The sequence below is a fragment of the Strigops habroptila genome, chromosome 1, assembly GCF_004027225.2.
Source record: "Strigops habroptila isolate Jane chromosome 1, bStrHab1.2.pri, whole genome shotgun sequence".
NCBI classification, from domain to species: Eukaryota; Metazoa; Chordata; class Aves; order Psittaciformes; family Psittacidae; genus Strigops; species Strigops habroptila.
Window position 1 is genome coordinate 85,178,155 of NC_044277.2, and position 27,029 is coordinate 85,205,183.

General features: G+C 49.4%; 1 protein-coding gene across 2 annotated transcripts; it reads right to left on the reverse strand.

Moving 5' to 3' along the window:
* Positions 1–14,420: 14,420 nt before the first annotated feature.
* Positions 14,421–20,363, reverse strand: FOXF2 (forkhead box F2). 2 transcript variants are annotated; one of them, XM_030486055.1, is made up of 2 exons: positions 19,352–20,363; positions 14,421–15,413 (listed from the first exon to the last, which is right to left on the reverse strand). In XM_030486055.1, exons 1-2 carry the CDS (start codon positions 20,361–20,363, stop codon positions 15,247–15,249), a joined length of 1,179 nt encoding a protein of 392 aa, XP_030341915.1. In that variant the 3' UTR covers positions 14,421–15,246. The 2 variants fall into 2 exon arrangements, with proteins under 2 accessions (XP_030341915.1, XP_030341924.1); XM_030486064.1 differs by lacking the exon at positions 14,421–15,413 and adding an exon at positions 16,909–17,432 and having other exon boundaries at positions 19,352–20,341.
* Between the last annotated feature and the right edge of the window lie 6,666 nt (positions 20,364–27,029).

A 27,029-nucleotide genomic window follows, 5' to 3' on the forward strand; every position in this document is an offset into this window, starting at 1 on the left:
ATAATCATTAAAACAAACCATCTTTATTTTCTAAGGTATCACATGAAAGCGTATAGCTTTTATATGCGCTGGATGACTGCTCCTGCAAAGACAGTGGCAAGACCTGATCATTCCTCCAGAGTTTAGGGACCAGTTCTTCCCTAAACCTGCACCTTCCCATTTGCTTTCCAATAGGGAGATCTTCTTCCTATTTGACCCTGGGGGCCCAGCAGGGCCTGAGGCTGACGTGACGAGCAAGCCGTTGACAGGAGTAATGAGTAATAAGCTGATTCAGACAAGACCTTTTTCAGTGAGTGTCAAACATCATCTGACCCCCATCAAAGCCTGAGGAGATCCTTCCAAAGGGTGTTCCCTACATCACCTACCTTCACAGTGCCTCCTCTTGTCCCTAACCCTCCCTGGATTTTGGCTTTAGTTTTGGGCATCTTTACACCAAACAACAATACAGCCTGCCTATTCTCCCTGGTGGTCTCATGTACCCCATTGCCATGAAAGGGTACCCACTGAAAAATTCCCAATCATTTCCAGCGTTTGTGGAAGGAACTGCAATAGTGACAGAGCATTGCAGACTTACTGCCTGTAAACATTCAGCTTTGGGGGAAAAAAAGAGTAATCAGCGAGGAATCTGGCTTCAAAGTCAATGGCATGATAGTGTGTGGTCAGGCTGCATTCTCCAGTGCTGGCTGAGGAGAGCCAGAGGGATTGTGTCTTGTTGATGTAAAGTGTCTGGAAAGCATCTCCAGAACAACCGCTCCAAAGAAGCTGTCTCACCTATAGCACAGGTTAGCCACAACCTGTGAGCTGAGTCAGCTGGGGTGGCAGAGTCACCACCTGTGTCATCCCCGGGAAAGATACATAGGCTAAGCGTGTGGGCCAGCCCCACTCTTTGCCCCTTCCCACCACTGTTGAGAAGCTGTAATGTTGGGATTGAGTATGAGGCTTCCAGAGAAGGGGAACAGAGGGCAAGCATAGGGAGCAGAGAGTGAGGTGGAGAGAGGAAGAGAAGAAGCCTGAAGCAAAGGAGATGAGAAACGAGAAATGGAGGATGAGAATAGAATCCTTGTTCCTCGCTCTAGCCATGTTCAGCAGCTCTCCTCCCACCAGACATACGCTCTGTTTTTTCACCGTAATAATGTGGTCATCCTGTAGATAGACTATTTTTATTTTCAAACATAAAAAGTATCTCTACCTGTAACGTGCTTATAGGTAGTTGCCTTAGCAAAACCCTGAGCAGCTCTTAATACTGTATCATGGCCTTCCTTGATAGACTTTGTGTGTATGAGTCAGCCAAGGTAGGCTTTTTGGTAGTTTGCTTTACAACTGAGCACAGTTCAAGCTCTGAACACCAACTTTGGTGTTGCTTTATGTCATGGAATAACCTCCTGCATTGCACCTATCTGAATTACCCTGCTGAAGAGTCAAAGGCTGTTTCAAGCATGTCAGGGAACAGGTTGAGGTAAGGGCAGAGCAGAGCTAAGGAGAAAGGCATGTAAAAGGCCCTGGGCACAAGGGCTCTGTTCCCCTGGGCTGGAGGGAGCGTGGGTGGAAATATTGGCCTGATCAAATAAAAACCCAACAAGGAGTCAGCCCAAGTGCAGAAATTGGCTACTCTCTTCAAAATCCTGCTGGTCTTTGCCCTGTTGTTCATTTTGTGTCCCACTTGAGCACCCAAGTTGAGTTCAATCTAGCTGCCTTCTCCAAACTGTGTGCCTCGAGATACTCTGGATCCCAAAAGCCCTGGGAGTCATGAGTGACAACCAGCCTTCAATTTTAGACAACAGGCTTCCGACCTGAAAGATGAGTTATCTTGCTGAAGTGGCACGTGGATCCCATAGCAAAGGTGTCTTGGGTTTCCCAGATGGAAGCTGAGGTTTGCCTTGAGACATGACATGCAGTGTGCCACTCTGACCTCCCTGCTGTGCTGCTGCTCGTACTGGTGCTGTAGCACTAAATCTTAATGAGGATCTGTCACATCTGAGCCTCTTTCTATGGCTGGAAGGTGATTTCTGGGTACTGGCTGTCTAAAGGCTACAGATGAGCATTTTTACACCCTCAAACTAAACACTGTGTCTTTCTTATTAGGAGAGTTGCCATCACCGAAGTCCAGGATCCACTGGCTGCTGACATTTACCTAAGAATTTATGGCTGTAATAAATTATGTTTCTTATTTTCCTTATTTGGAATATTTTTGGAGAATCTTTTCTCTACATTTTTTATGGCAATGTAATAGACTACATTTTAAAGGACCAGGAAGATGTTAATGTTACCTTTATTGCATAACGAGCTCGGATATAAAGCTTTCCAAGAAAGGAGTTTTTGGACAATGCAATGTTATTTATTTACTTTAGCCATTTTATAATACTCTGGCATTCTAGCCCAATGGTGAGGTCCCAAGGAATTTGATTTTTAATTTTTTTTTAGTCTCTGTGCACAGGATGTACGTATTTCACTGATAAGACAATAACAAGGCTTTTCTGAAGGAGCAAATCTATATTCTTTCTCCATGACTTTATCTCTGCAGACAAACTGCAGGTACAAGGAAAACAGGAATACTGAGGGCGTTAGGACATCTAAAGCTCATCTTTAAAGGAATCTGCATTTTCATGTGGTAGCTAAAAGTGTTTCGGATAGGAGATACCATATATTGACATCCCCATGCCCCCTTTGTGCAGGGAAACCATTCGAATTTCAGTAAGGATCTAATATGCTTGTAGGAATGGTTTTAACTACCAACAAGTATCTCAGAGAGAGGAAACTTAAAAGCCCGAGGACGTTAACAGCAAATGGCCTATCCAGGACAAATGATCATTTTCATCCCTATGCAGATTTCAATTTTCCCCCATCCATTCCTGCCTTTCCATTTTATGAATTTCTGCATTTCCTTTTCTGGGTTGAGCTTTCAGGAGTTGATGGCTGTTCTGCTCCTATAGTATACCAAATGGGAAGAACTTCTCACAAAGCTAAGCCATCTTAGCCTCCCTTCTTTATTCAGAAAGGTCTTTCTAGCATCATCATTTTATTTACCCCCTTTCAGCTTGCTTGGCTTCCTGTGTTCTAGCCTGCCCTTTACCTACTGCTTTCCTTTCTTTGGATTTCCCACTCTCTTTCCTCATCAGAGTGATTCCAATCACCTCTCTTTTGCCCTTTTTTATCTCCTTTTTTACAGCTGAATTCATATCTGTTTCTAAGCTCTGACCCCATATATGTTTCCCCATCCTACAGGTCAAAAGCCATTCTTTGTAGGCTCGCTTTTTGTAAAGTCAGCCTCCTGCTCTAGTCATTTCTCTGGACTTCCCTGCTTCCCAGACACCATTATCAGTGACACAGCCCCTAGGTGTTACCTCGCAAGAGCAAGAGGATGTCATGCTTTTCAGGTCCCCAAGTGATTTTGGGTCTGCAGGCTGTAGAACCACAAGTGAAAAAGGGAAAAACCCTGACAGCAGTGATGGGCTTGGTCACATCAGCATGCCACAGCACCAAGCTATGAGGAGAACCTGTATCCATCCACTCATGAGCATGACCCTTCCATGGCCCAATGTGCTACTGCCCTCCTGAGCCTCTCCATGGGCACCCTGCCCTGTGTTCTCTCATCCTTTCAGGCTGGGGACCAGTCCAATCCTTTTGGACTGGATTCCTGGCTTCAAATCTGTGTGCCTCCCCATGACTCATTTTACCGAACCGGTTTTGACTTGCACCTCAGCTCCTAAGTCCCCCCTCTTGGGAGCTCTGTAACCCAGACAATACATCCAGCAAGGCAGTTTGGCCTTTTAAAAACAAAATAGGGTTTTAAAATCAACAGGAACACATTGCTCTGATAAACTGGGGTCAGATAACAAAAGAAGGCCTGCATATGTGAATATGACTTAAGTTTCATCCTTCCCTCATAGATTTTGGGCAAGTTCCACTTAGTCTTGGCACCTCAGTGGTTGGGCTGGGAGAGGCAGGACATGGCTCCTACTGTCTTTTCTGTCAGAAATGGTGTCTAGATGGGAATGTCTGTCAGATCCGCGCCAGATAGGACTGGTGACATACCAGCTTGCTCACCAAACAGGCGAGCGCTGGAAGGACCCAGACACTTCCCAGTCCCCTGGCGTTGCTGACCATTTCTGGGGACATCTTACAAACACTCTTATTTCATTTCCTGCACTTTTCCTCCTACCTACTTCCTTTGTTTTTCTGTGTACAGAGAATATCAGCAAAGAAAGGTCCAGTGACAGATCTCATACCAAAGAGGGGTTTTTTTTGTATCTTCTGCGGGATCTTCATATTTGCTGGTTTTCTTTCTTTTCTCATGTCTTCTTACTGATCACTGTTAGCACCTATTATTAAACAGGAGCATTTAGACACAAAATACTGGTATCTTCAAATATATAGTATTCCCAGTGCATTGGACAAGGTGATTTTATAAATAAATTGTTATTGATAGCAACAGCTTATTATATTTGTAAATACAGAATTTGATCAGACTGTAAACTTTTCAAAAACTTCTGTAGCAGGTGGGGGTTTTTTTCAGTTATGCTAACTCTGCTCAAATAATCACCAAAACTCATAAAAGTTTTTGCTTATTTGCTTAGTTAGCACCAGTATAACTGATGGGAGGTTTATCAAATGGGCTTGAAATGCAATTGTATACACCCTGGGAAACTAATCTTGCAATTGCATCTAAATAGTTCCAACCTGATTTCTGTACCAAAGAAAACTAAACAACAGTGGACCTCCAGCATCCACCTTCCTTCCATTAAAGGCCTTTGATAAGATTTTGGTTTAGTGTTTGCTAAAGACAATATGGCTGTCACATGATGATCAATCAAAAGCTGGTGAAGAGGTTGAAGTCAATAAGCAAGAAAAATGACAGTTTTGTCCCAGAAAAAATGGTTGGCAGAGAAGCGCCAAGGTCTGGTATTGTTTAATATAGATATTGGCAGCCTGGAAAGGGGGAATGGGAGTAAGGAAGTGAAATGTCTAAATAACTGATGAAGTTATTTATGTTAGTCAAAGCCCTGGTACCTCAATGGGGATGCATGTCAATGGGACCTAAGCAAAGCTGGGGAAGAATCAATATAATGGCTGATAGAGCTAAATTGTGGCATATGCAAAATAGCACAATACTAGAGGGGAAGCCAAAATATTCCTGTGACTGGGAGCACTCGAAATGAACTCTGGAAAAAGACTTTGGGCTTATTGAAGGCAGCTTAATAGAAACTTTTGCTCCCCGTGCAGCTGTGAGCCATACATGGAGAGTGATGGGGGACTATACAGCATCCTGCTAGAAGCCAGCAGTGTAATTTTTGTCTTATTACTTGCTGTTCAGGACTTGACATCTTGGCCAGGATTCATCTCACCTAACTACAGAGCAGACATCTTCAACTGAGCCCTATCACCCTGAACTCTTTCACAGCCAAGGGAGAGAATTGTGCAGGCTGAGGTTAAGATTCACATTGTCCTAAAGCAGCAATCTCCAAGAGGTCACATCACTCTTCCTCTGGTGCCTATTTTGGTGACTTTTCTTGCAAAAGGAGTTTTGACAACTAGTTTTAATGCTATAGAAACAACTAGTTCTATGCTATAGAGAACTGCAGTCTACTGCCTAATCAGGTTTCATTTGTTGTGAGGTGGGGAATAAAAGAAGCACAGTAGGATGCTAGGGGCCAGAATGTCTGAAGATGGTGGTTAGCCACCTCAGGAAGGTGGTAAAACCACTTAAAAATTCATAAAAACCTTATTAAGTGAATCAGGAAGCTTCTGTCTTGGGCACTAAAGTTAAAAAGAAATGCAGACAAAATGCACAGAAAGATACCAGTCTTTTAGATACCACTTAAACAGCCTCTGATACGCCCCAGCACAGGTCCCAGGGAGGCCAAGAGCTAAGTTCAAAGCTGAGAGGCAAGTCTTCACCTTCCAGAGTGGTGGTGTGGATGCATGTTATCTCATACTTGCGTGCTGCAAAGTTTTGTTGACTTCGAAAGCAGGTGGTGCTGGTGAAATGGGCTGAAACAGGTTGAAGGATATCTTAACATGTGTGCAGCATTCACCTACAGGCTTGGAAAAGAAATTCATGCTCAATTTGGTAGGCAGTTTTAGTGGTATCTGGGAACTAGATGCCTTGGCAAAATCAGGTGCAAATGACTGATCTTCCTAAAACAAGGAATGACATTCAGGATGTAGATCAACCCTCCAGAGACACTTCACTGTGACCAAGCAACAGATGCTAGACTCTTTAATGGTTTTTTTTAAGTTCACCAATGTTCTGTTCCCCTTCAAACATAGGATGGTGGACCACATGGGCTTTGGGTCTGGACTGATAAGGAGCTTGCTACATTTCCTTAATGACATGAGTCCACCTGGAAGAACATGAAAGCATGTGCACTTTATGGGGCAGATGGGTTTCTTCTAGGTTTTCACCTACTTATGTCTGTAAGGGTGTGAAAGAGCTGTGGTAGGTCCTCTTTCTGGTGGAAGAAATCCACCCTGTGAATGACAACTGTGCAGGCAAGAGAGGAATTTAGTGCCACCCTCCACAGACCAGGCTATGCAGAACATATGCTATAAGTGGGGATTTTCCCATCTCTGGGGGGTCCTCTTTCTACACTCCTTGTGCTCAAGTCACTCCTGAAGTGCTGAGCTTGGGACTTTTGTTAGCTGCATGTTTCTTCTCCTGTTTCTATTTTACTCTGCATTCAAAAGACTACATAGTGAGAAAGGACTCTGGTTGTTTCAAACAGCGTACAGGAAATGAACAAGCTGAATAGTGTTTTTGCCAGCACACAGATCTTTTTGGCATATCTAAAGATTGTCTGGACTATGGATTTGCCTCATTTTTAGCCATTACTAGCCAACCATCAAAGGCTTTTTGATACAGAAGGAAAGCCATGATTTGCTGTGGTGCATGCTCCTGACTAATAAATATGTCCTGAGATGCCCCTGGATGGGATGGTCTGTTTCATATGAGCATCTGTTTTCTGTTTTTCACCATTGGAGTGTGGTTACTGACTGGATACCCTGGGAGTACCTAGATCCAGAGCCAGCTATGGGCAGGTGGAAACTGCTCAGGTATCTTATGCCCTTCTGTACTGCTCTTTGAGCCATCCCTGGGGAGGCAGCCAGCCCCCAGGTGATGGGCAATGGGTGGCTGAATAGAAAGATAAGGCACTCCTGATATGTACAGATGTCAGCTGCTTACTGCAAGATGCTTTTTCTGCTCAATGAGAGCATGGCCTTTTGGTCACATTTCCCTCTGAGGCTGAAGTACAGGGCCAAGAAGGAGCTAATCAAATGCAGTACTACTGGCTGATAGAAGAACTTCCCCTTATCTGCTGTTCTAAATATCAGGTTTGTCCTTCTTTTGCTCTTCCCTATGCCTCCTTTGGGTCTAATCTGGTGAGTTACTATGAGTCTGCCCTCATATATTCTAGCTGTCTTCTCTTTTTGACCTCTTCCTTCAAAAATTGAATTGGAGGAGTTCCTGGTACTTCCTTTAGGGAGTAGGAACATAGGAGGAGAGAATCAGCAGGCTACAGTAAAAGAAAAACCTTCAGGAATCCTAGTTCTTCTCTTTGGATTTGGTAAACAAGCACATGTGGATGCCTTCTCTTTTACTGTAGGATATCTTTATACCCTGGTCCTATAGTAGGCCTGCAGTGCAAGCAATTCATCTGTAACAATAAGGAGGAAATCAATGAGAAAATGTAGAGGAAATGTCAAGGGCTTGCAGAGATCTGCATATGTGGTGTTATAATATTAGAACAGAAACAGTGATGTATGAATCATTCAAAGCCATTCCTTGCCCTCTTGGTTTTGGTAACAAAGGCCATTATCTGAAGTATTATGGGAGTAAGGCTTGTAGCCCAGGATTTGAAAGAAAAACTTATTTGGCAGGGAGAAATATTCTGGGGTAATCAACAGGGCACGGAAAGGTGAGAGGGGACAATAAAAGAAGATTGAAAAATATCAGAGGCCTAAGGCTAACGCATGGTGAGGGGAATACCACTCCATACTCTGTTGGCCAGATTAGGCTCTTGCTGCTGTCATCACCTTCCAGGATATTCACTGCTGTTACCATCACAAATACAGTGACATCAGCCATCAACTGCTCCAGCTTTGTCCTAGTTATGGTCTTGCTGAGGACAAGCACAGAGCTGTGGTCCTTTTCTGTTTTGGGTGGAAGATGAGGCTTCTCTCACTGGAGGTTGCAGTGACATGCAGCAGGCCAGCTGCCCTTCCCAGGGTGTCTGCAGGGCTGGGCATTTGCCATCTTCGGGGGGAGTCTGCAATTGCAAGTAATCCAGGGATAACATAGTCTTTCAAGCTGTTCATTGATTTTCATGACAAAAATAATGCTTCTAGAAATACAAGATATTTGAAAAAAACTACAGCTCTGCACATGTCTCCACACTGCCTGCTGCTGTAGCAAGGCTGGGCTGCTTCACACATGCCTGTGTGTCCAACAGGTTTCCCTAAACAGCTCCTACTGTTTTCTTGACAGAGCCTCTAAGCCTGCTGAGTAACTTGGCGCAGTCCCGCACCCTGGTTGTGCTTGTTCAGGACTATTTTGGACACTTTCAATGGATAGGTCAAGCCAGATTCCTCCTAACCCCTTCTGCTCTGCAGTCCTGGACAAGCCTCAGTTTGATTTACTGGAGGTCGCTTATCTTGAGCTATTGCTTTTTTCTTGTTCGCTTCTTGCTGCTTCACACTAAGGAAAACCAATATATTAATGTATTCAAGTGTCCCAGTTTCCCAGATCAGCATAGAGTATTTGTGAATCATTGTAACACAGCTCTGTTTCTGCCTCAGAAGGGGAAAAAGGGGTGCACTGCAGTGAAGGGATCTTCTCATGTGTGAAAGCAGGATTTAGTGCATTATATAAGGAGCGGAACGTGATGTCTCTTTTTTAAGGGACCTAATAATTCTGCCTTTCGTAGTTACATAGTGGAGCTTTCCCATGATGCTGCAGAAGTTAACCTTATTTGTGCAACCTCTTTTATTAATGATTACCCTGACTTGATAATATTCACATCACTCCCCAGTATCTGCACCTTTTCTACTACAGTTCTGCCTGTTAAGTCACCTGAGATCAAAAGTATACTTTCTCCAGTGCTTTTCTGATGCTCCTTGTCCTCCCAAGTGAACAAACTCTGCTCTCCCTTCACTAATGTCCAAGTGACCATCTAACCTTACAGCACTAAGAGAGACTACCACATGCCAAAGGACATGTGGCAGAGGCTGGAAACATTTCTGTGTTTAGCAATTTTAATGATGAAGGTATTTTCTTCCTTTTTAAAAGAGTGAATCATGCTGCTGACTCTAATTCTCACTGCATCTTCCCCCTCCTGTTTGTTCATATTCTCTCCACCACAAAGGATGAGAGGCACTGTCCTGTAACCAAATAGCTGTCTCTAAGCCACCAGCAAATGGTCTGCAAGCCACCAGTGGTAAACAAATCTCTGGCAGAGAAACCTCCAGATGGAAAAGATCATGAATGCAAGAAGGCCCAAGGCCTGATTTTAAAGCCTTGATTCCACAAGTAAAATGCCCCAGGAGCTTCCATCATGCGTTAGATCCAGTTTCTAACATTCAGCTGTCTCATAGGGAAAAGCTGCAGCCTTTTAACATGAGGATTGCCTAGTCACAGACACTGCCCTGTTTTAGTTTCAGTCAGCTTTGGGGAGGCTGATACCACTTTAAAGTTAGTCGTATTGGTGTAGCTTGCAGCTGTATGTGTATAAACGAGGGATTACAGTGATGGAGTGTCCATAAACACCAGTTATGCAGTTTGAACTAAATCACACCTTTCATCATATCAGAAAACTGTTGTGCATTGAAACCCAGTCTCAGAGAGTAATTTTAAACTAGTTTGAACTGATACAAAAATAAAACGGACAGATTTTTCATTGAGTAAAATGTGTTTGGTATATGTTTAATCAGGACAGGTATAAACCAATCCAAAGAGGGTCTCTGAAAATTGAGATAAGTTTGTGTACATAAAGGATTTCAGTAGCTCAGCTAAATCAGTTATAAAACTTCTAATTTAAACTAATGCTACCTGTATTTGGACAGTGAGAATTAATGGGCTGCAACTCTACTGCAAGTGAAATGTTACCAGTGGGAGATCTAGTCCAGGAAATCTGTCCTTTATCAGTTCCTCCCAAAAGCAGTTCAGTCTCTTTTAATCACCCAGAAAAACATCAAACTACCTTTGAGGCCCATGGTTCTCTGCACAATGCTGCAAATCCATTTTGCAATAGTTAAAATAAACTGATGTAATGCAGTTAATATTTCTCCATAATCTCCTAAATAAATCTAAATCCACTGTTAAAATACCTTTAATTCCAGCTGCAGTTTGGTAGTGGTGTCCTAACAAATTCTAAAACCTCCTTCTCTTACCAGCATCTTTTTAGAAATGACCAATGGAGAAGCTAATAGAGTTCTATAAATCACTATTGGATGAAAAGAAGCATAAAAAGGAGGCTTGAAGTTGTTTAATATTACAGATGTTTTGGAGCTCTATTCAGTAGTTGGCAAGTCACATGAAGCTGCTCTGAATTCTTTATAATCTAGACACAAAGATCATTGAACTCTGAGAGAACCTCTGGGCTTTTATTCAAAAATATGTTGGCTTCTATTTACCTCTTTCTTCATTTGTATCTATCAAAATGGCTCAATATATAAATAAAGCCCGGGTGTTCTTATTAGCTAAGGCAGTATTTCATGCAGATTAATGCCAGCAGGTTTTGTAAAATACATCTCTATTCAAAGCTAGAGTATGTTTTGAATTAATTTTCATCCTGTATATGAATCAGGTATATTCTACTCTGGCTCTTACACAGAGCTCAGCTGCAGCACATTGGAGGAACCTGTAGTGTTTCATTCTAGTCCCATCATCCTTCTTCAGCAAAAACACTTCTAACCTGAAGTGTGTGCATAATCCTATTGACTTTAATGGGAGCACTCACGGGCTCAGGTATATTAAAATTATAATCGAAAACAGCACCTTGCTTTCTCAGGGCCTAAGCGACATACCTAGCATTTTATTGAACAGGCTTATTTGAATGTTACCTCATGCATTTGTTATAAGCAAATCTTTCTTGTTCAATAAAATCAGGCTTATTGTTATTGAATTAAAAAAGAAATAAATTAAATATTTACTTTTCTTTGCCTCCAAAGCAGGGTGAAACTCTCACAGTAAACTGAAAATACTGTGTTGGCTAAAAGTACTTCGCCAGATGAGCCAAAACACAGCAAGATATTAATCTGGTGCTGGTCTTAATAGAATAAAGGGTAAGGAGATTTAATGATGTTGATAAACTGACTGTTTTAAAGAATGCTTTGGTCAACCACCAGCTAAAAATTCAACATCCCACATAAGATATCTCTGCATTTGGCTAATTTTGCCAATGTTAAATTGATTGTTCAAATGATCCTAGCTTTGGAGTGGTTGAGTGGGTTTTTTACGTGTAACATAAACACCCTCACAAGCAAAATCCCTCCACTGAGGCAGTAAGAATGTGATGAAACCAGAGAATGGAGAAAATATATATGTAAGATTATAGCAGATCACACGCAAACTGTTTGAGGCACTCCAGTGTGATTTCATTCCCATCCTGCGGAAACTCTGCCTAGTGTGCTCTAATAATGGAAATGTTTGGATTAGTCTACATTCAATCCATTTGCCTTAGCGCCTCACCAAAAGTGAGCTACGCCATCAGTCTAGATGACTAATTATTTGTAATTTAATTGTAGATTTCTCGTAGCTGTGGCATTCTGAGGTCATTAGTGAAGTGAGGTTTGCGGGGGATGCATTAGTAATGCATTAGACCAACTGATTTCATTGGAAAAACTAATGCAGCTTTTTGGATGCATAAGCTCTTCATTGGAATAGACCAGAAGTGTACCTGGAAGCTATCGGCTCTCATCCTCCTTTGTGCTTACCTCTAAAGACAGAGTGGTTGTACAGGCTGAAGCCTTAGGTTGCAAGTCTGCGATAACCAGACTGAGACTCAGTGGAATTGCATGACTGTTGTTGGGTGCTACTTGGGCTATAGCACTGCTAAAGAAAAAAAAAAGGCATCGATTGCAATTAGTATCTTACAATCCACACACAGAGGACAAAGCAGTCAGGGACATGTCAGCAGGCAAGGAATGAAAAGAAAAGATAACAAAGGATAAAGAAGAAAAGAGACTATTGTCATAGAAAAGAGCAATAACTAAGTAAGCTGCAGAGACACAACCTTTCACGTTTTATACCAACTGATGCTCATTTTAGCACAGCAACTACAGGTTTCCCTACAGCATGACCAGTAAATACACGCGTAACTTCGTGTATATCCCCCTTAGCTCATCCACAATGATCTGACTAAATATATACACCTAGATTTCTAGTTCTGTTTTAACACCAGAAATTTCAGCTTTCTCTGATGCTGTAAGTCTCTTGGAGTCTCAGAGATGAGCACTGCATCACTAGTACTTTGATTAGAAGTCTCAAAGTGCTGGATCTCTAACAAAGAGGGTTGGGGGCTTTTTCCAAAATGTGAAGTATTTGGGCATGTTCACTGACATGTAAAGAGATGCAAAGAACTTTTAACTGTATAGTTAAAACTTAAATACCTTGCCCTTGCAATGGCATAGCTCTTGGTCTTGGCTCCCACTGGCTCTGCAGCCATTGGAGTTCTTTAGACTAAACAAGAGCTGAATTCCTAGGGTAGAAGGTACTGCAATAAAATCAAATATCAAAACAAAATCAGATTAAATTAACTTAAAAATCTGGCCACTTTTTTCCTCCCTGTCATTTGCTAGTCATCCTTAAATTCAGAAGAAAGAGCTGGCTTCATTTTATTGACAGCACCCAGAAACATACCAGTGTCTGAAGAGCACTGCTTCTGAAACGTCCTTTGTTTGGAAGCTTTAACGGGGGAAAGGAAACCTTAACAGTCTTAAATTGTTACGGGAGAAGACAGAAGCCCAGAACTGAAGGATGCCCTAGCAGATCCTTCCCCTTTCTCAGGAGAACGGCCAGTGTGAGCGTTACTCCCGTTTTCCGGGGTATAATGGCATTCAGAACCGGGGGGGAAATAATAAAGTACAAATCATAGTGCCAACACCAGGGCGGGCGCTGGCGGGCCGGGGCCGCTGGAGGGCACTGGCGCCCCGCCGCCGCCGGGCCGGGCGAGGGGAGGCCAGAGGCAGTTTTTTTCTCTTTGAGGTCCTGTCATTCCTGTGTAAACAAGTTACGTTCAAGTGTTTAGGATATAAATTACGACCATGCAGGCTTGCCTCGGAAAGAATGTAAACACAGCACTGTGGTCGGAGCAAACTCTGAGACTGACTTTATAATTTATCACAGGCCCTGAGAAGCTCAGGGAAGAAAAGGGCATGTTCGAGCATAAATATGTATTTTAAAAAATGAAGGGTTTTATCTCTAGGTATAATTATATAGATATGATTTTATATCTCTGTGTGTATGTATGCATTTATATATATGTACACATACAACATTCTGATGAAACTCTGGCTCTTTCCAGGGTCTGGGCTCGGGTCCGGGGGCAGTCAGGCCGGCGTGGTGGGGCAGCTGCAGCTTGAGAGGCTCATTGGGATAGCGGAGCTCCTCCATCCCCTCCATGGGACTGGACGGGCTGAGCGGGGGGCGGCGGCCAGCTGCGCCCCACGACGGGGCCTCGTAGGGCAGTCCCCCGGCCGTGGCCGTGGCCATCCCCGGGCCAAGGCGGGCATCCATCGGCCGTGGGGCAGGCCCGTCCGCGGACTCTTCAGAATGCGCGGGGAAGCAGCACCAAGCGCCCGGCACCGCGGGGCATCTCGGGGACAGGGTTTGTTTTGCCTGGGGTGCTTTCGGGGTCCTTTATTTTATTTTGTTTCTGAATTATTCTTTTCTTTTTCCCTTCTCCGCCCCTTTCACTGGCCACGCCATTCCTGGTGTTTTCCCCCTGTCCTTATCAAGCCACGGTTTTGTCTCGAATCTCTCTCGCCTCTCACCCGTGACCTGCCCTCCCTGCGCTCTGTGCAGGGGCTCCTGCACCCCGCACCTGGCAAAGCCCCGTCGGGGCACAGGGGGATCCGACGGTGCGGGACACGGAGGAATGGGGACATCGGGACCCAGTCCTAAAGAGCGGGGAAAGCGCTTCGGACTCCGAGGACCCTCGAAGGGAGGAGGAGCAGGCCGTCTAGATCCTGCTGCCTTTGCGGCCACTGCCCCGGTTATTTAAGTCTGCCCCAGCAGCGGGGGAAAGCAGGGTGGGAAGTGGGTGAGGAGGGGAGGTGCAGCCCAGAGACCATGGCACTGGCCTCCTAGGGTCAGTCGCTAGCTCCCCTCCTCTGCTTCCAGAGACTGGACGATTTGGGGTTGCAGCTTTAACGATCTCAGATGCTGGAGTGGAAGACTTTACTCAGAAAGAGCCGAGAGAAAATTAGTGCTTGTCCAGTGCACAGTCGTTTATATACATTTTATTGGAAAAAAAAAAAAAATTTTGTACATCAAAATACTTTGGCAAACTGTAAAAAGTATACATAAGTGCAAATATATTCTCCTTTTAAAGCAATAGTGTGTGAGTATACACGAGATTTATTTAAAATACTTTTTTTAAAAAATATTGTGGTAGAAAACAATTTTCGTAAAAATAAAAAACAACACATTGTATTGCTGCAATACTGGGCAAAAAAATTGGAACTTTTCTTACAGTCTATACACGAAAGGGCTAAACAATACTGTTTTAATAATATCGATCGGTCGGTGCTGAAGTCCACACAAAGTGTCCTTGGTGGGGTTCAGGGAGAGACAAAAATAAAAAAGTAAATTTCCCGCTAAGGCAGCAACGGAAGGGGGAGTCCTCGCAGGCGCTGAGCTGGGACACTTATTTTTCCTATTCAAAGGCACTTTCTCCTATAAAAATACAACGAACTGCCCCTTTACCAATGCTCAATTCTTTAGGAGGTCACAGAAAGGTGGTTTATGATTAAGGTGGTCAGAATTGGCATGAGGACACTTATGTCCCACATTACCCAACACATCACACAAGGCATTTTTCTTTTAGGAAGAGCTTTGGAGAGTTATATCAGCTGTACGTGTCCTTCAAGAGATGAAGGGGGACCAAAACCACCGTTTCCTTAGGTAATTCTGCTAAGTGACTCGTGTACTATCAATGCTATCAGAGTGCACATTATATTTAATCTGCGTGGGTCCGTCTATACCTCGGCTCTGTTCAATGCCACCTGATTGTCTCTGTTGGGACGCTGCCTTCACATCACGCAGGGCTTGATGTCCTGACAGACGCTTTGATGGTGGTGATGGTGGTAGTAAGATCCACTAGCGGACGGGTGAAACGAAGAAATACCATTAAAATTGAGAACAAAATCTTTCCGGTCACACACCGGGGAAGGGTGATGCTGATAGCGAGGCAATCCCACTGCAAGAGAAGGAAATAAGAAGAGATGCTGAGAAGTCGGGTGGCTCTGCTCGAGGGTAGCAGCCCTTTGCCCTTCACCTGCAGGGAGCAGCGGTTGTGTGTAGCTGCTCCATTTCCCCCGGCCCCCGCTCCCCACCGTGAGGTCTGGGAATTCCTCTTTGGCTTCCCTGGCAGCCGACGGGGCTCTCGCCGGGGCAAAGCCTGTCCCGCTTGCCGGGCAGGGAGAGCGGCGGGTCCCATCGCCCCACGGGAGGAGGGGACGTGAATCCCGCGAAGACCTACACCGACGGCGGGTGGGCTGGAGGCTGCTCGCGTGCCCATATGACGCCCGTGCCTGCTCCGCGGGGAGATTCGGAGCCGCACAACCGTGCGACAGCCGGCCGAGAAGCGAAGGGCGGCAGAGGTGGATGCCAGAGGTCGGATGCACGGCCGCATCCCGGGCGCACCCCGTCTCGGAGCATCCCTCCCTCCGTCCATCCATCCGTCCGTCCCTCCCTCTCGCGGGGGCACAGGCATGGCTGGCGCTCGGCCCCTCTGCCTGCGGGCACGGTCAGGTCAGCCGCGGCGTAGGGTGAAGTGTGAGAGCGTGTGCGTGTGAGGAGGCGATGCCAATTGCGTGGTTTTCTGAATGCGCCGCAGCCATTTGAGCTTGGTTCCCGTCTTTGCTCCCTCTTCACCCTCCCCATCCCGTTCCTGAGAGGTTTTTGCTTTTGACTTGAATAGCTGCATGTTGAATTCTAAACACAATCAGTCTGTGTGTTGAGGCTGTATTTATTTATGTGTGTGTGTGCGTACGAGCGTGCACGCCTATTCGCGTGTGTGCTTTCGTAAACATAAGATGTAGACCGAAGACATCCTAAGGTTCATCAACAACAACAAGCGAAGTACATCCGTGGCACCGGCCTTGCAAATCCCTATTTTCATTTCCCACCACAGCCTAAGGCAGCCTTTCGGGGGATAAGGTTCCAGGGTCTCATGGGAGATCCCTTCCTCAGCCAGCGCTGTAAGGGCTGTGCTGGGATCTTTAGTCTGGCAGGGCTCCTATTGGATTCGGCAGGGAGGGGAGCATCGCTTAAGCAAGGCCCGCAGAGTAGATAGAGCCAGAAAGGGATTTGGATTGGTGTGTGGATGCCAAACTTGGCTAGCGGGATCTTGTTAGATCTAACCCAGGTCAAACGGGGGGGGGAGGGGGAAAAATGGAATAAGGAAAAAAAGAAAAACCGAAAGAAAGAAAGAAAAAGAGTGGTGAGATGATCAAAAGAAAGAGCAGGAGAGTGGGAAAAGGAAAAAGAAAACATAAAAAGAAGGAGCCATCCCGGTTTTCCTTTCCCGGCATGTGGAGTCCTTGGGCAGCAGCGGCCGGCGGCGCGTTGAGCCTGTCTCCTCCGGCACTGTCCCCTGCTTCACCCCGCAGAGCTCACTTTATAAAAGTGATTATTTCGCTGGATTTCCTCGGCTTTCTAATAACCCTGCTGGTATGCTCACCATAAACCGGGGCACTTTATTACAATCCTGATTCAATCATTTAGCAGGATTTAATAGTGTGAGAAAAAAATCCGTCTCCTCCCCACCCCTCAGCTTCAAAATCCTTTTAGCAGAACCGAGCCTCCTGTTTCCAATTTTTTCCTCTCTTATTCTTGGGTCTGATGCAAATTCAAGGTTTGAAGTCAGCCCTGTCGCTGTCTTGAGTAGAGGATTATTGACCGATCAACAGCGATTGCCTCCGAATTTACTTTGCAGTTAACTAAGAGAAAGGGAAAGGCAAAATCCACTTGCTACTGGTTTTGTGGGGAGAGGAGGAGAAAGAATATTGCTGGTAATAAATACGAATGAAGGATGTCGGTACCGTTTTCGCCATCTCCTTTCACTCTACTAAAACCTTTGCGCCACAGAGATTTTACATGGCACGCACGAAAGAGGATTGGATCACGCAAAAGAATAAAGGTTCGGGTTTTTCTTTTGGTTAATCAGGGAATGGGGACGGCTTCCACTGCAGTCCTGGGCCCAGATCCTGAAGCTCTAGAAAATAAGTGGAGAAACGCCGTTTTACAAAGTGGTGGCGTTACATCTAAGCTGATGGTAACGGACGCTCGTCGTCGGCATTAAGAAAGCGTCCATCGATCCGTCTACGTCTATATCCGTCCTTGAACAGAAACAATTCTGACTTAAGCAGCAGCAGCCTCGGAAGCCGTGGTAGAGGCTTCGGGGGGACGAGAGCCCTTGCTCTCTCCCCTTGTGTTCTTGGGCTGAAAATTTCTCTTGCAGGAATGGCCTTTCCCACCTCGGGCGCCTAGCAGAAGGATGGAGCAGCCGCTTCCCAGCCCCGCTCACCGGGTCAGTCCCACTCCCGCGCAACGCGTGGCCCCGTGGGGGCCGCGATAAGTAAAACAGGGAAAGGAAAAATCCGAAAGAAAGGAAGAGGAAATAAAACAAATAATAACAAATAAATACATACATAAATACAAAAATAAATAAACCAAACCAAACCAACCAACCAAAAAAAAAAAAAAAAAAAAACCCAAATAAAATCCCCCACCAAATAACAACAAACCAAAGCAGAAATTCCTAACGGTAAAGGTACGTATTTCGCCGGGGGATGGATGCCCCTGTGACCCGCCGGCCTTTCGCCCCGGCCCTCAAAACCGAGACCTAAATCTCCGAAAAGTGGGTTTAAATCCCAGCAGCAGAGCCCCGCGGGCACGGGGGAGACCAACTCGGGACGCCCCTCGTCCCCGCACCCCTTCGTGTCGAAACGCTGGTCAGGAGGCGACCGCTCCGCAGCCGTCTCTCCCCAGGACCATACCAGGGCTATCTGAGATTTGGGACTATTTTTTGCAGTCGCTGGCTCTCCCCAACATCCCGCGTCCCTTCTGCGGCGAAGGCAGAGCGGCTTCCCCGGCTGTGGGGAGGCCGGGGCAGGCTGCGGAGCTCGCCGAAGGACAGAAGAGTGATTGACAGGCACCCGAGGAGGGGGCGGGAGGGGACCCAGAGCTGAAGGTCGCCTGTATTTGTTACTTGTTGAAATTCCCATAAAATTGAACAAGACCCCGCTCTCATAGGGGTTAAGTCAGGCTAAAATCCTCTTCGGTGTGGTCCAGCCCAGACTGTCTTTGTTTGCTTAACCTCCGGGACCCACGTTTAAAAGGGCTATTTGGAAAATTTCCCCGTAAGAGCCCAACATCTTTTACCCATTTTTGTGCTCGGATTTTTCTGAGCAGACATTGTCTGTGATCACCGGCCGGGGGGCGTGGGGGGGGTGGGAGACAGAGACCAGAAAACTCTTTCCCTCCAGTTGCAGAAATACACTGGATCCGCTTTAATCTCTCTCTCATTTTTCAAGATAAGCGGGTGGGGGTTGTTTTCTTTTTTTATCCCCCTCTTTTTTTTCCTCTCCTTTTTTTTTTTTTTTTTTAGTTATTATTTTTATTTACCCCGCAGGGCTTAGGGGATAACATTTAACGCCTTCTTTTGATTACTCCCGCGCCGCGGCTCCGCGGACCGCGATTTACCGAGGCGGCGGCGATGCCTGGCGGCGTTCCCCGCTAAGGGAAGCCACAGCCACAGCCCGGGTTAGCTGGGCTCGCCCCGGTCCTGCCGCCGCGCACATGTCGCCGGCTCCGGGGGGGACGTGCCAGCCGGCATGGAGCCGGGCCGGAGCCGGGATGGAGCCGGGCTTTCCTCGGAGCGCTCCTCCGTGGCGCTGGGCAAGGAGAAGGGATGCTCGCAGCCGTACCCACAGCCCTCCCAGACAGCCCCCCTTTCCCAAAACAGAGCAGCTCCAACCCACGTGTATTTTCCTCCCTCTCGCAGACAATGCCCCTCTTCTTTCCTACACCGCGGAAGGTCGGGGATTCCCCACGCAAAACCCTCGCCTCCGGTGAAACCCCCCGCAGGCGCAGCGCTCCCTGCCGCCTCCCCCCGAGCCCCCAGGACCCTACCTGAGAGGTCGTCGCGGGGGCTCTGGTGCAGGTAGCCCTGCTCCAGGGAGTAGGAGGGCACGCTGGAGTGGATGCCGGAGGAGGCGGCGTTGGCGGCGGGGAGGCCCTGCTGCTTTATGTAGGGCGAGGCCCCCGAGGCTGTCCAGTGAGCCGAAGGGCTCGTGTAGGGCGAGTGGCACTCGATGGCGCTCGCCATGGCCGGCGAGGAGGGCACGGGGCTGCTGCTGCTGTCGGGGCCATAGTCCCCGTTGGCAGTCACCGGGCAGCTGGCCATGTAGGTCGAGCCAGGGTTGGGCGACATGTGCGGGACGTGGTGGCCTCCACTGAGTCCCTCGTAGCCGCTGGCCATGGCGTTGGGCATCATGTCGAGGTTGTAGCCGTTGGAGTGGCAAGCAAGGGAGGCGGGGGGCGCCTGGAAGTCGAAGCCCTGCGGGAGGATGGAAGCGCCGAAGCCCAGTCCGTTCATCATGCGGTACATGGGCTTCAGCGCCTGGCATTTCCTTCTGAAGCCGCGGGGCCGTCGTCGGAAGGAGCCCTCCTCGAACATGAATTCGCTGGCCGGGTCGATGGTCCAGTAGTGGCCCTTGCCCGGGCGGCCCAGGCCCTTGGGCAACTTGATGAAGCACTCGTTGAGGGAGAGGTTGTGGCGCACAGAGTTCTTCCAGCCCTGGTAGGAGCCGCGGAAGAAGGGGAAGCGGGCCTGCAGGAACTGGTAGATCTCGCTGAGGGTCAGGCGCTTGGAGGGCGAGCTCTGGATGGCCATGACGATGAGGGCGATGTAGGAGTAGGGGGGCTTCTCGGGCCGTCGCAGCCCCGAGCTGGCCTTCTTGCTCTTGGAGGACGCCGCCGCCGCCGAAGAGGAGGAGGAGGAGGTGGAGGTGGAGGAAGAGGAGGTGGAGGTCTCCAGGGCGGAGGAGGGCGGCCGGCTCATCTGGAGAGCTCCGGGAGCCGGGCTGCAGGAGCGGAGAGGGACGGGGGGCTCCAGCCGCTGCTGGCCGCTCTCGGTGGTCATCTGACGGAGGGAGGGGAATGGGGCAGGGTGGGGTGAGGCTGGGAGGGAAGGGGGGGAGCCGGGCGGGGTGGGTACCGGGGCGGGGGGTGCCCCGCAGGGGGAGAGCGGGGGGGAGGGGGGGCGGTGGGAGCCGCTGTCCTCCGGGCACCTCCTCAGCGCGGAGGGCGGCGGCGGGGCTGCGGCAGCGCCCTGCGCATCCCTCCCCGCGGTCCCTTGCGCAATGGCTCCTCTGCTTTCCTCCGGAGCCAGGCACTGGGCGGGATGGACCAGCGCGGCCCCGGCCCGGCCCCGGCTCGGCCCCCGCCCTCCCCGCGCCGCCCGCGGAGGCTCCGCTCAGCGCCGCTCCGCTTCCTCCTCTGCCCCCCACCTGGGGACCATCCCGCTGCCTAATCCGGCAAGGGGAGGAAGCGTAAAAGCCCCCCCCAATCTCTTCCGCACTGTTATGCTTTCATAAATGCTTTTTTCTTGCGTAAAGGCACAGGCGACCGCCTACCAGTTCCTTCAATCTTGTCCTTTCTTTTTCCCCCCCGCGCTTTCCTCGCAGACCCCCCTGAATCCGGCCGAGAAATCAGCACAGATAGAGAGGGGGCGCGAGAGGGGGAGCGAGAGAGACCACCCCTTTTCCAGCTGGCCTCTGTCCACCCGTCATCTGGGCAGGAGGCGCTGCTGCTGCTGCCGCCGCACCAGCCCCGGCCGCGCAGCCCGCAGCGCCACCGTTTACCGCTTCCCCGGGGTTCCCTCTTTCCCGCAGGCACCGGTGTGCCCGCGGCTTCCCGGGACCGCCCCGGGACAAGGGGAGCGGCTGCCAGCCCGCAGCTCCGCCGGTGCGCCCCGGGGCTCACGGGTACTTATGCCGCCGGGTGCGGGCATGTGTGCGTGTGGGGGGGTTGCCCTCCCTACGGAGCCCCAGGCAGGGTGTCTGCTGCTCCTCAATCCTGCGACACCTCTACTTCTAAATACTTCTCGCTACCCCTTCCCACTCCCATATAAAACGGAATTAATTTAATAAGGCGACAGGGTCGAGTCCCAGGACCAGGGATGCGGTCCCGTCCGCCTCCCCGGCATGTGTCCCCCCACCCCGGTGCAGTGGGTGGGTCACGCGTGCTGGCCTACGTTTTGCCAGAGGAAGCGGGGCGCCGGAGGGGGAAGGGTGAGAGAGGCCGGCGGAGGCACAGGCCGGCTCCCAGATGATGGAGGAGGCTCCAGGATCAAACTGGAGATGGAGGGAGGACGGCTGCAGGATGAGGGGCAGAGCAGATAGGGATGCTGGACCAAAGGCACGGGGGTAGGAAGGACGCGGGCAGAGCGGGACGCCGTTGTCAGCGTGCCTGCAGCGCTGTGTGTGTGTGTCTCTGTGTCCGCCTGTCTCCAGCGCAGCTCCGTGCTGAGAGCTCGCTGGTGGGTATGGGCAGGGAGGGGGTGGGGCTGGTCCCAGACAGTGACCTGCAGTTGAGTGGAAGCAGGCTTTTTCCATCAAACTGCCTGGATACCACACACAGAGCCCAAGTGTCAGTTTACTGCCCTGAGCCCGGCTCCTTTTCCCTAAGCTCCACAGTAATTAGACAAAGAAAACCTAAATTAACTGAACAGGCGTCGACAGCTTCCTCCAGATCACCACTGCTACATACATGGGAATGTGTCCGAAAATGGCTTGATTGTATCTGAGGATCAGCTAAGAAAAACACTACCAAGCCCGGCAATGTTTACTACACATTTTTAATAGAAAAAAATAATCGCCCGGTTGATAGACAGTGTTTACCTTTCCCGAGGCATCGATTCAAATTGTTCCCATGGTAAAAATAAAGTATCTATCTATCTATCTATCTATCTCTTCAACGTTTTTTATTTTATTTTATATTTCTTTTTCTGGAGGGGCAGGGGGGCTGACGTGCCTGATCGCATTCTAACGACCTATTAGGAATATTTTTTTTAAATATCCGTGTTTTTATACACAAACATCCTTTCCCGCTCTAGATCGGCGAGCGAGCGTGCTTTTTCTCCTTCCGTGGCGGGACATCTGTCTGCATGTCACCTTTGGATGACATGTCCAAGTAATTTCTGCCATCGTCAGGAGGCTAAAAGTATTAAAGGCAAGGAAAGGGGGACGGGGACGTTGCCTGGACATCACTCTAACCTGCCCCCGTTTCAGACAGTTCGTTTTGATCACTAACATTAGCCAAGCGGGAAGAGGCATTTACTCCCAACACAGATGTCACGATATACGAAGGTGTCGTTGCTTTCTTCGCCGTGCGAAACGGGGCAGACGACGAGCAAAGCCGGGCAGGGCAGCCCTATGGCAGGGAGCCTCATGCTGAATCAGTCGCGACTTGTCACAGCCCTGACAGGAGAATCGGGGGTTACACGATGTATCAGTCAGCCGCTTTCTACCTGTTAAGCAACGTCCTCTTCTTCGCCGCAGACGCTTGTTTGAAACATAGCATTAAGTCTCCAAGACATAGTTCTGGGACTTTGAAAGGTGATTTGAAGTGCCTGTGATTAAACAGAAGTGCATTTGCTGTTTGGTGGAGATGTTTATTTTGGTTGGTGTATCCATTTCTGAGCTGATCCCAGCTTTGGAGCACGACTGGTTTGTTTTACCAAAGTATACGGAAATAAAACTTTTTGGCAGATTTGGTTACTCAGATGTTGTTCTATAATCATCGTTTTTATTCTAGGAAATCTCTTCATTATTGCGGTTTCAGTTTCATGTTCATAACACAGTCCCCTCTGCTTCGTGGGCTAAATGAAATAAGTTAGACTAAACCAGTTAAGAAAATGGGAGACAAATATGAAAGATAAATGTTTACGGTTATCTTGGAGTCCCTATTTTTTTTTTCTTCCTTCTTTTTGTTCTTTTTCTGTTCTTTTCCTCCCCTTTTTTAACTGCGTGCTTCAGGCTCTTTCCTCTCCTCTGAGGTCCTGCAGATGAGAAGCGTTTTTTCAATTAAAGCCGAGACTGAAACTTAAACAAATCCCTCCAGTATTGTAAAAGTGCGTTTCCTTAAGCCCTGGAGGATTTTCCTCCAACTGTCAGTTTCAGGGTGCCTGGATTTAGATCTCGATCTGCAGCGGCTGACAGACAGAGACCCCTTTCCGCATGAGGGGCATGCGGGCATTTGAAGGAGCTGGAGGAGCCGAGCAGCCGCAGCGGAGATCCCGGCCCCGGCAGCCCGGGGCGACCGCCTGGGGAACGGGGTGGGGGGGGGTCAGGACAGTCGGGGGAGCAGAAAGGCCGGGGGTGGGAAGGGACTCGCAGAGGTCTGGCCCCGTCCTTTGTGCTGCTCCCGGGACCTCTTGACTTCTCGGGACCTCTGGCAGTAGCCGTGCGATCCCAATGTTTGTTTGGAGAGGTTTTTCCGCTTCTTTTTTTGCACCCCCTCCCTTTCTTTTTTTGCGTACGCAACGGGCAACAGGAGTGACTCTTTTTATAGACGTCTCCCTGAAGGCTGCTATCAGGACCCTTCTTCTCAGTTCCTGTTGAAGAGTCGGTCTCTCTCTGCTTTTCCGAGGCAGAGGAAAAGGGGAGATGGTCATGGCACCCAAGGGGTTGAGACATCTCTCATCTCAAGGGCAGACAAGGACATTCAGTGCAAACGCAGGGGCCTACTTCATCTTGCAGGAAAAAAACCCCAAAAGCATCACCAGACGTGCCCCCTGCACAGAGACGGCACCTCTCTCCTAGTATTTTGCTACCACAGGGTTACCTGGGATATCATCACATGGGTTTGGCCCGCTTCCCGTGAAGATACCTTGGGAAAATTTTCAGCAGAGCCTAGATGTGTGGGGAGCTAAGCCTTGTGGAGGTCAGGACGCCTCCATGCAGGTAGTGATCATGAATTAGTAGGGCCGCACCTTCCCCTTTCCTCCCTGCTGCACAGCTCTCCCGTCCGGGGCAGCTTTGCTCAGCCCCCGAGGATGGAGAGAAAGAACAGGCAAGAAACAAAGTATAGGCGAGAAGAAGTCGAGAAGCAGAATCTATTCGCCTTTAGGGAAGTGTTTTCCAGGGGAAAATCGGCCTTCAGCAGGTGGGAGAAGAGCCACCACCCAACTCTCCAAAGCTGGACATGCAGGACCACGGATCCCGGGAGTGTCCCTCAGGGAGCCGGCACTCCGCGGGCCCCGGGGCTGCAGGACCCCGCCGAGGGGGAGTGCGAGCGCTGAACAACGGAGGCGCGAAGACATCTTCCTCGCAGACAGTTTCTGATGAAGAGAACAGACATTTGGTCTCTTCAACGGGCTGAAAAGAGTTTTCCAGCTTTTAGACTTTCCGGGGGGCACCTACAGCCTAAGATTTTGTTGCTACGTTGACCCTCCATCCCCCCCAACACCCCAAGGCTACCTCCATCCCCTGCATCCAATCCCGCCCTCATCACTACACGGGAGCCATAGCCAAAAGACACCCTGCGAGCCCGAGGTGTCCGCTCTCCATTCGACCGCCCAGGGTTTAAGCAAAGCTGACTTGCACCCAGGCGCGGGGCTCTGCTGGGTGTGCCGAGGGCGTCTGCCGTGATCCAGTGGGCTGCCCGTCCCCTTCCCCCCTCCATGCTTTTCCCCCGGGCTGGTGGGACACAGGAGGAAGGCGGCCCAGATGGGGCGTAACGCAGAGGCTCCGGCTGATGGAGGGGACCTGGCCGCCCGGCAGATACTGCGGGTGTTGCAACAGCCTCTCGGAGCTGCGCGGACATCGAGGCGATCAAACCTGCACAAAGACGCGCTCCGCGTATAATAATAGCGTCGTGTTTGTAAGTGTCAGCCCCCCAGCACTTCCACCCAGTATTTTGTGTAGGTAGACTTCGCTTTTCCTATGCCAGATGACAACTTTAAAGATTTTACCCCCTCCCGGCTCTGCAGAGCTCCGACTGAACTTCCCGGAGCATCAAAATAAACCCCCTACAGCGGTCAGGATATAGGTCACCTCTCTAAAAGGAAACACAACCCTTCCAAAAATATAAAACATCTTTGACGTAAAAAAAAAACCAAAACAAAACAAGACTCTTTTGTCTCCGAGTATCCTCTTGTCGGTGTAAATAAAACGTGACAGGCGCGGGGTAAAACAAGAAGCGGGAAATTTCGAGATCAGAGCAGAGCGGCGAGGTGCCCGCGCAGTGCGGCCAGCGGAGCGGGCAGCTGCGGGCAGGTGGAGGGTTAGGGGCAGGCTCTGGCTTGGGCAGACGCTGCGAAAGAGATGGGTGTCGGACCCGATTCCCCCCGCCCCGCACATCCAGGTCGGGTGTCGGTGGTAAAGGTCGCTCAAGAGCCAGGAGCGACTTTGGGGTTCTTGGGGTTCGTCCTGTCTCTGCAGGGCTGGCGGGAGAGCTCCCACCCCCCGAACGGCTCCGCATACCCCACTGACAGCCGCGAGTACGGGCAAACACGGGTTGGCCCGAGATCTGAACACACGGGACGTTTTTGACTGGCTTCTCCCCCGCCCAAGTTTACATTCCGATCAAATGAGATTTCTGGCTTTACACATTGTCAATAATTTTCATACATGCGCCGACCTTAATTACTTTCCATACCATTCGCGGCAAATAGTTTCAGTGGGGAGAGGGAGCCAGCCGTGCCCCCGGCTCTGGCGGAGGGTTGCGCTTTCCCCTCCTCTCCCAGCCGCTCCCCGGGACACCCCTCCATCCCCCGAGCCTTCTGGCCTCCGCCGCTCCAAACAGGATCCCCTTCCCGCAGAAACAAGCGTAAAAAGCTCCGCGGGAAGGGCCCGGAGCCAGACAGGGGGTCTCGGCGGGTGGGCAGAGAGGGGGGAGCCAGACAGGGGGCTGGCTAGGTGGACAGGCATCCCGGTAGCATCCAAGCGGGTGTGGGTTGGTTTCAATTTCAGAGGAAGAAGGGCCTAGAGCTATGCCCTCAGTCACCATCCCGGTCCCTCCGGGCGGCCCTGCACGCCCCTCACCCGCGTCGCAGCGGTGCCCGCGGGCTGAGAAGCCGGGATCGCCTGCAGCCCCAGCCCCGCTGCCAGGGAAGGCACTAATCAGGAGCAGGTTTCCTCGCTCTCTCCTTTCCTTCCCCCGCCTTCCCTCCCTCCCCAGCACCCCCCTCTCCTTTCGTGAGAGGTTTGCATTAATTTTTAAGTAAAGCCCATAAAACATAACGACCCACTCAAAGGTAGGGCCGAGTTACTGAGTGCCGGATTATTACATGATTTACGAACATAGTTTGGAAAAAAGTAATAATCCAAGCTCGCACCTCAGGAGCGGGGCCTGCCAAGGCCGGGCACGGCCGCAGCCCCGCCACCTCCAGCCTCGGTCACCCCCCATTAGGGCCGGTTCGCGATGCCGGGGCAGGAGACCATAACCCCGTGTTTATATCCACCTATCTGTCTGTCTGTCTATCTATCTATCTATCTATAAATTTTTTGGGGAGGTATGCTTTTACAGGCCGCTTCTCCCCCCACATACACACCTTTTCACATCGGTCCCTCCAAACCCTGGGTCTGCTACGATCCCCCATGGGGTCAAAGGAGGATGAGGGTGATGGTGCCTCCGGGGTTCTCCCCCCCCACACTCTTTCTCTCTTTTCCTCCTCCATCCGGGAGGCTTTTATTGATGAGCTGCCTCCGAGCCCCCGCAAGAAATGTCCCTGAAGGGTTTAGACAATTCATCAGCCATCACTTTCGGTATCTGCTTCCTCCCTTTCAAATACCATCCTCGCACA

Bases quoted from the DNA above. Each gene is read 5' to 3' on its own strand.
- FOXF2 (XM_030486055.1), bottom strand. From the start codon at position 20,363: ATGACCACCGAGAGCGGCCAGCAGCGGCTGGAGCCCCCCGTCCCTCTC. The intron at 15,414-19,351 runs GTAGGGTCCTGG...CTTCTCTTGCAG, and splicing joins CCCCCGCGACGACCTCTCAG to TGGGATTGCCTCGCTATCAG.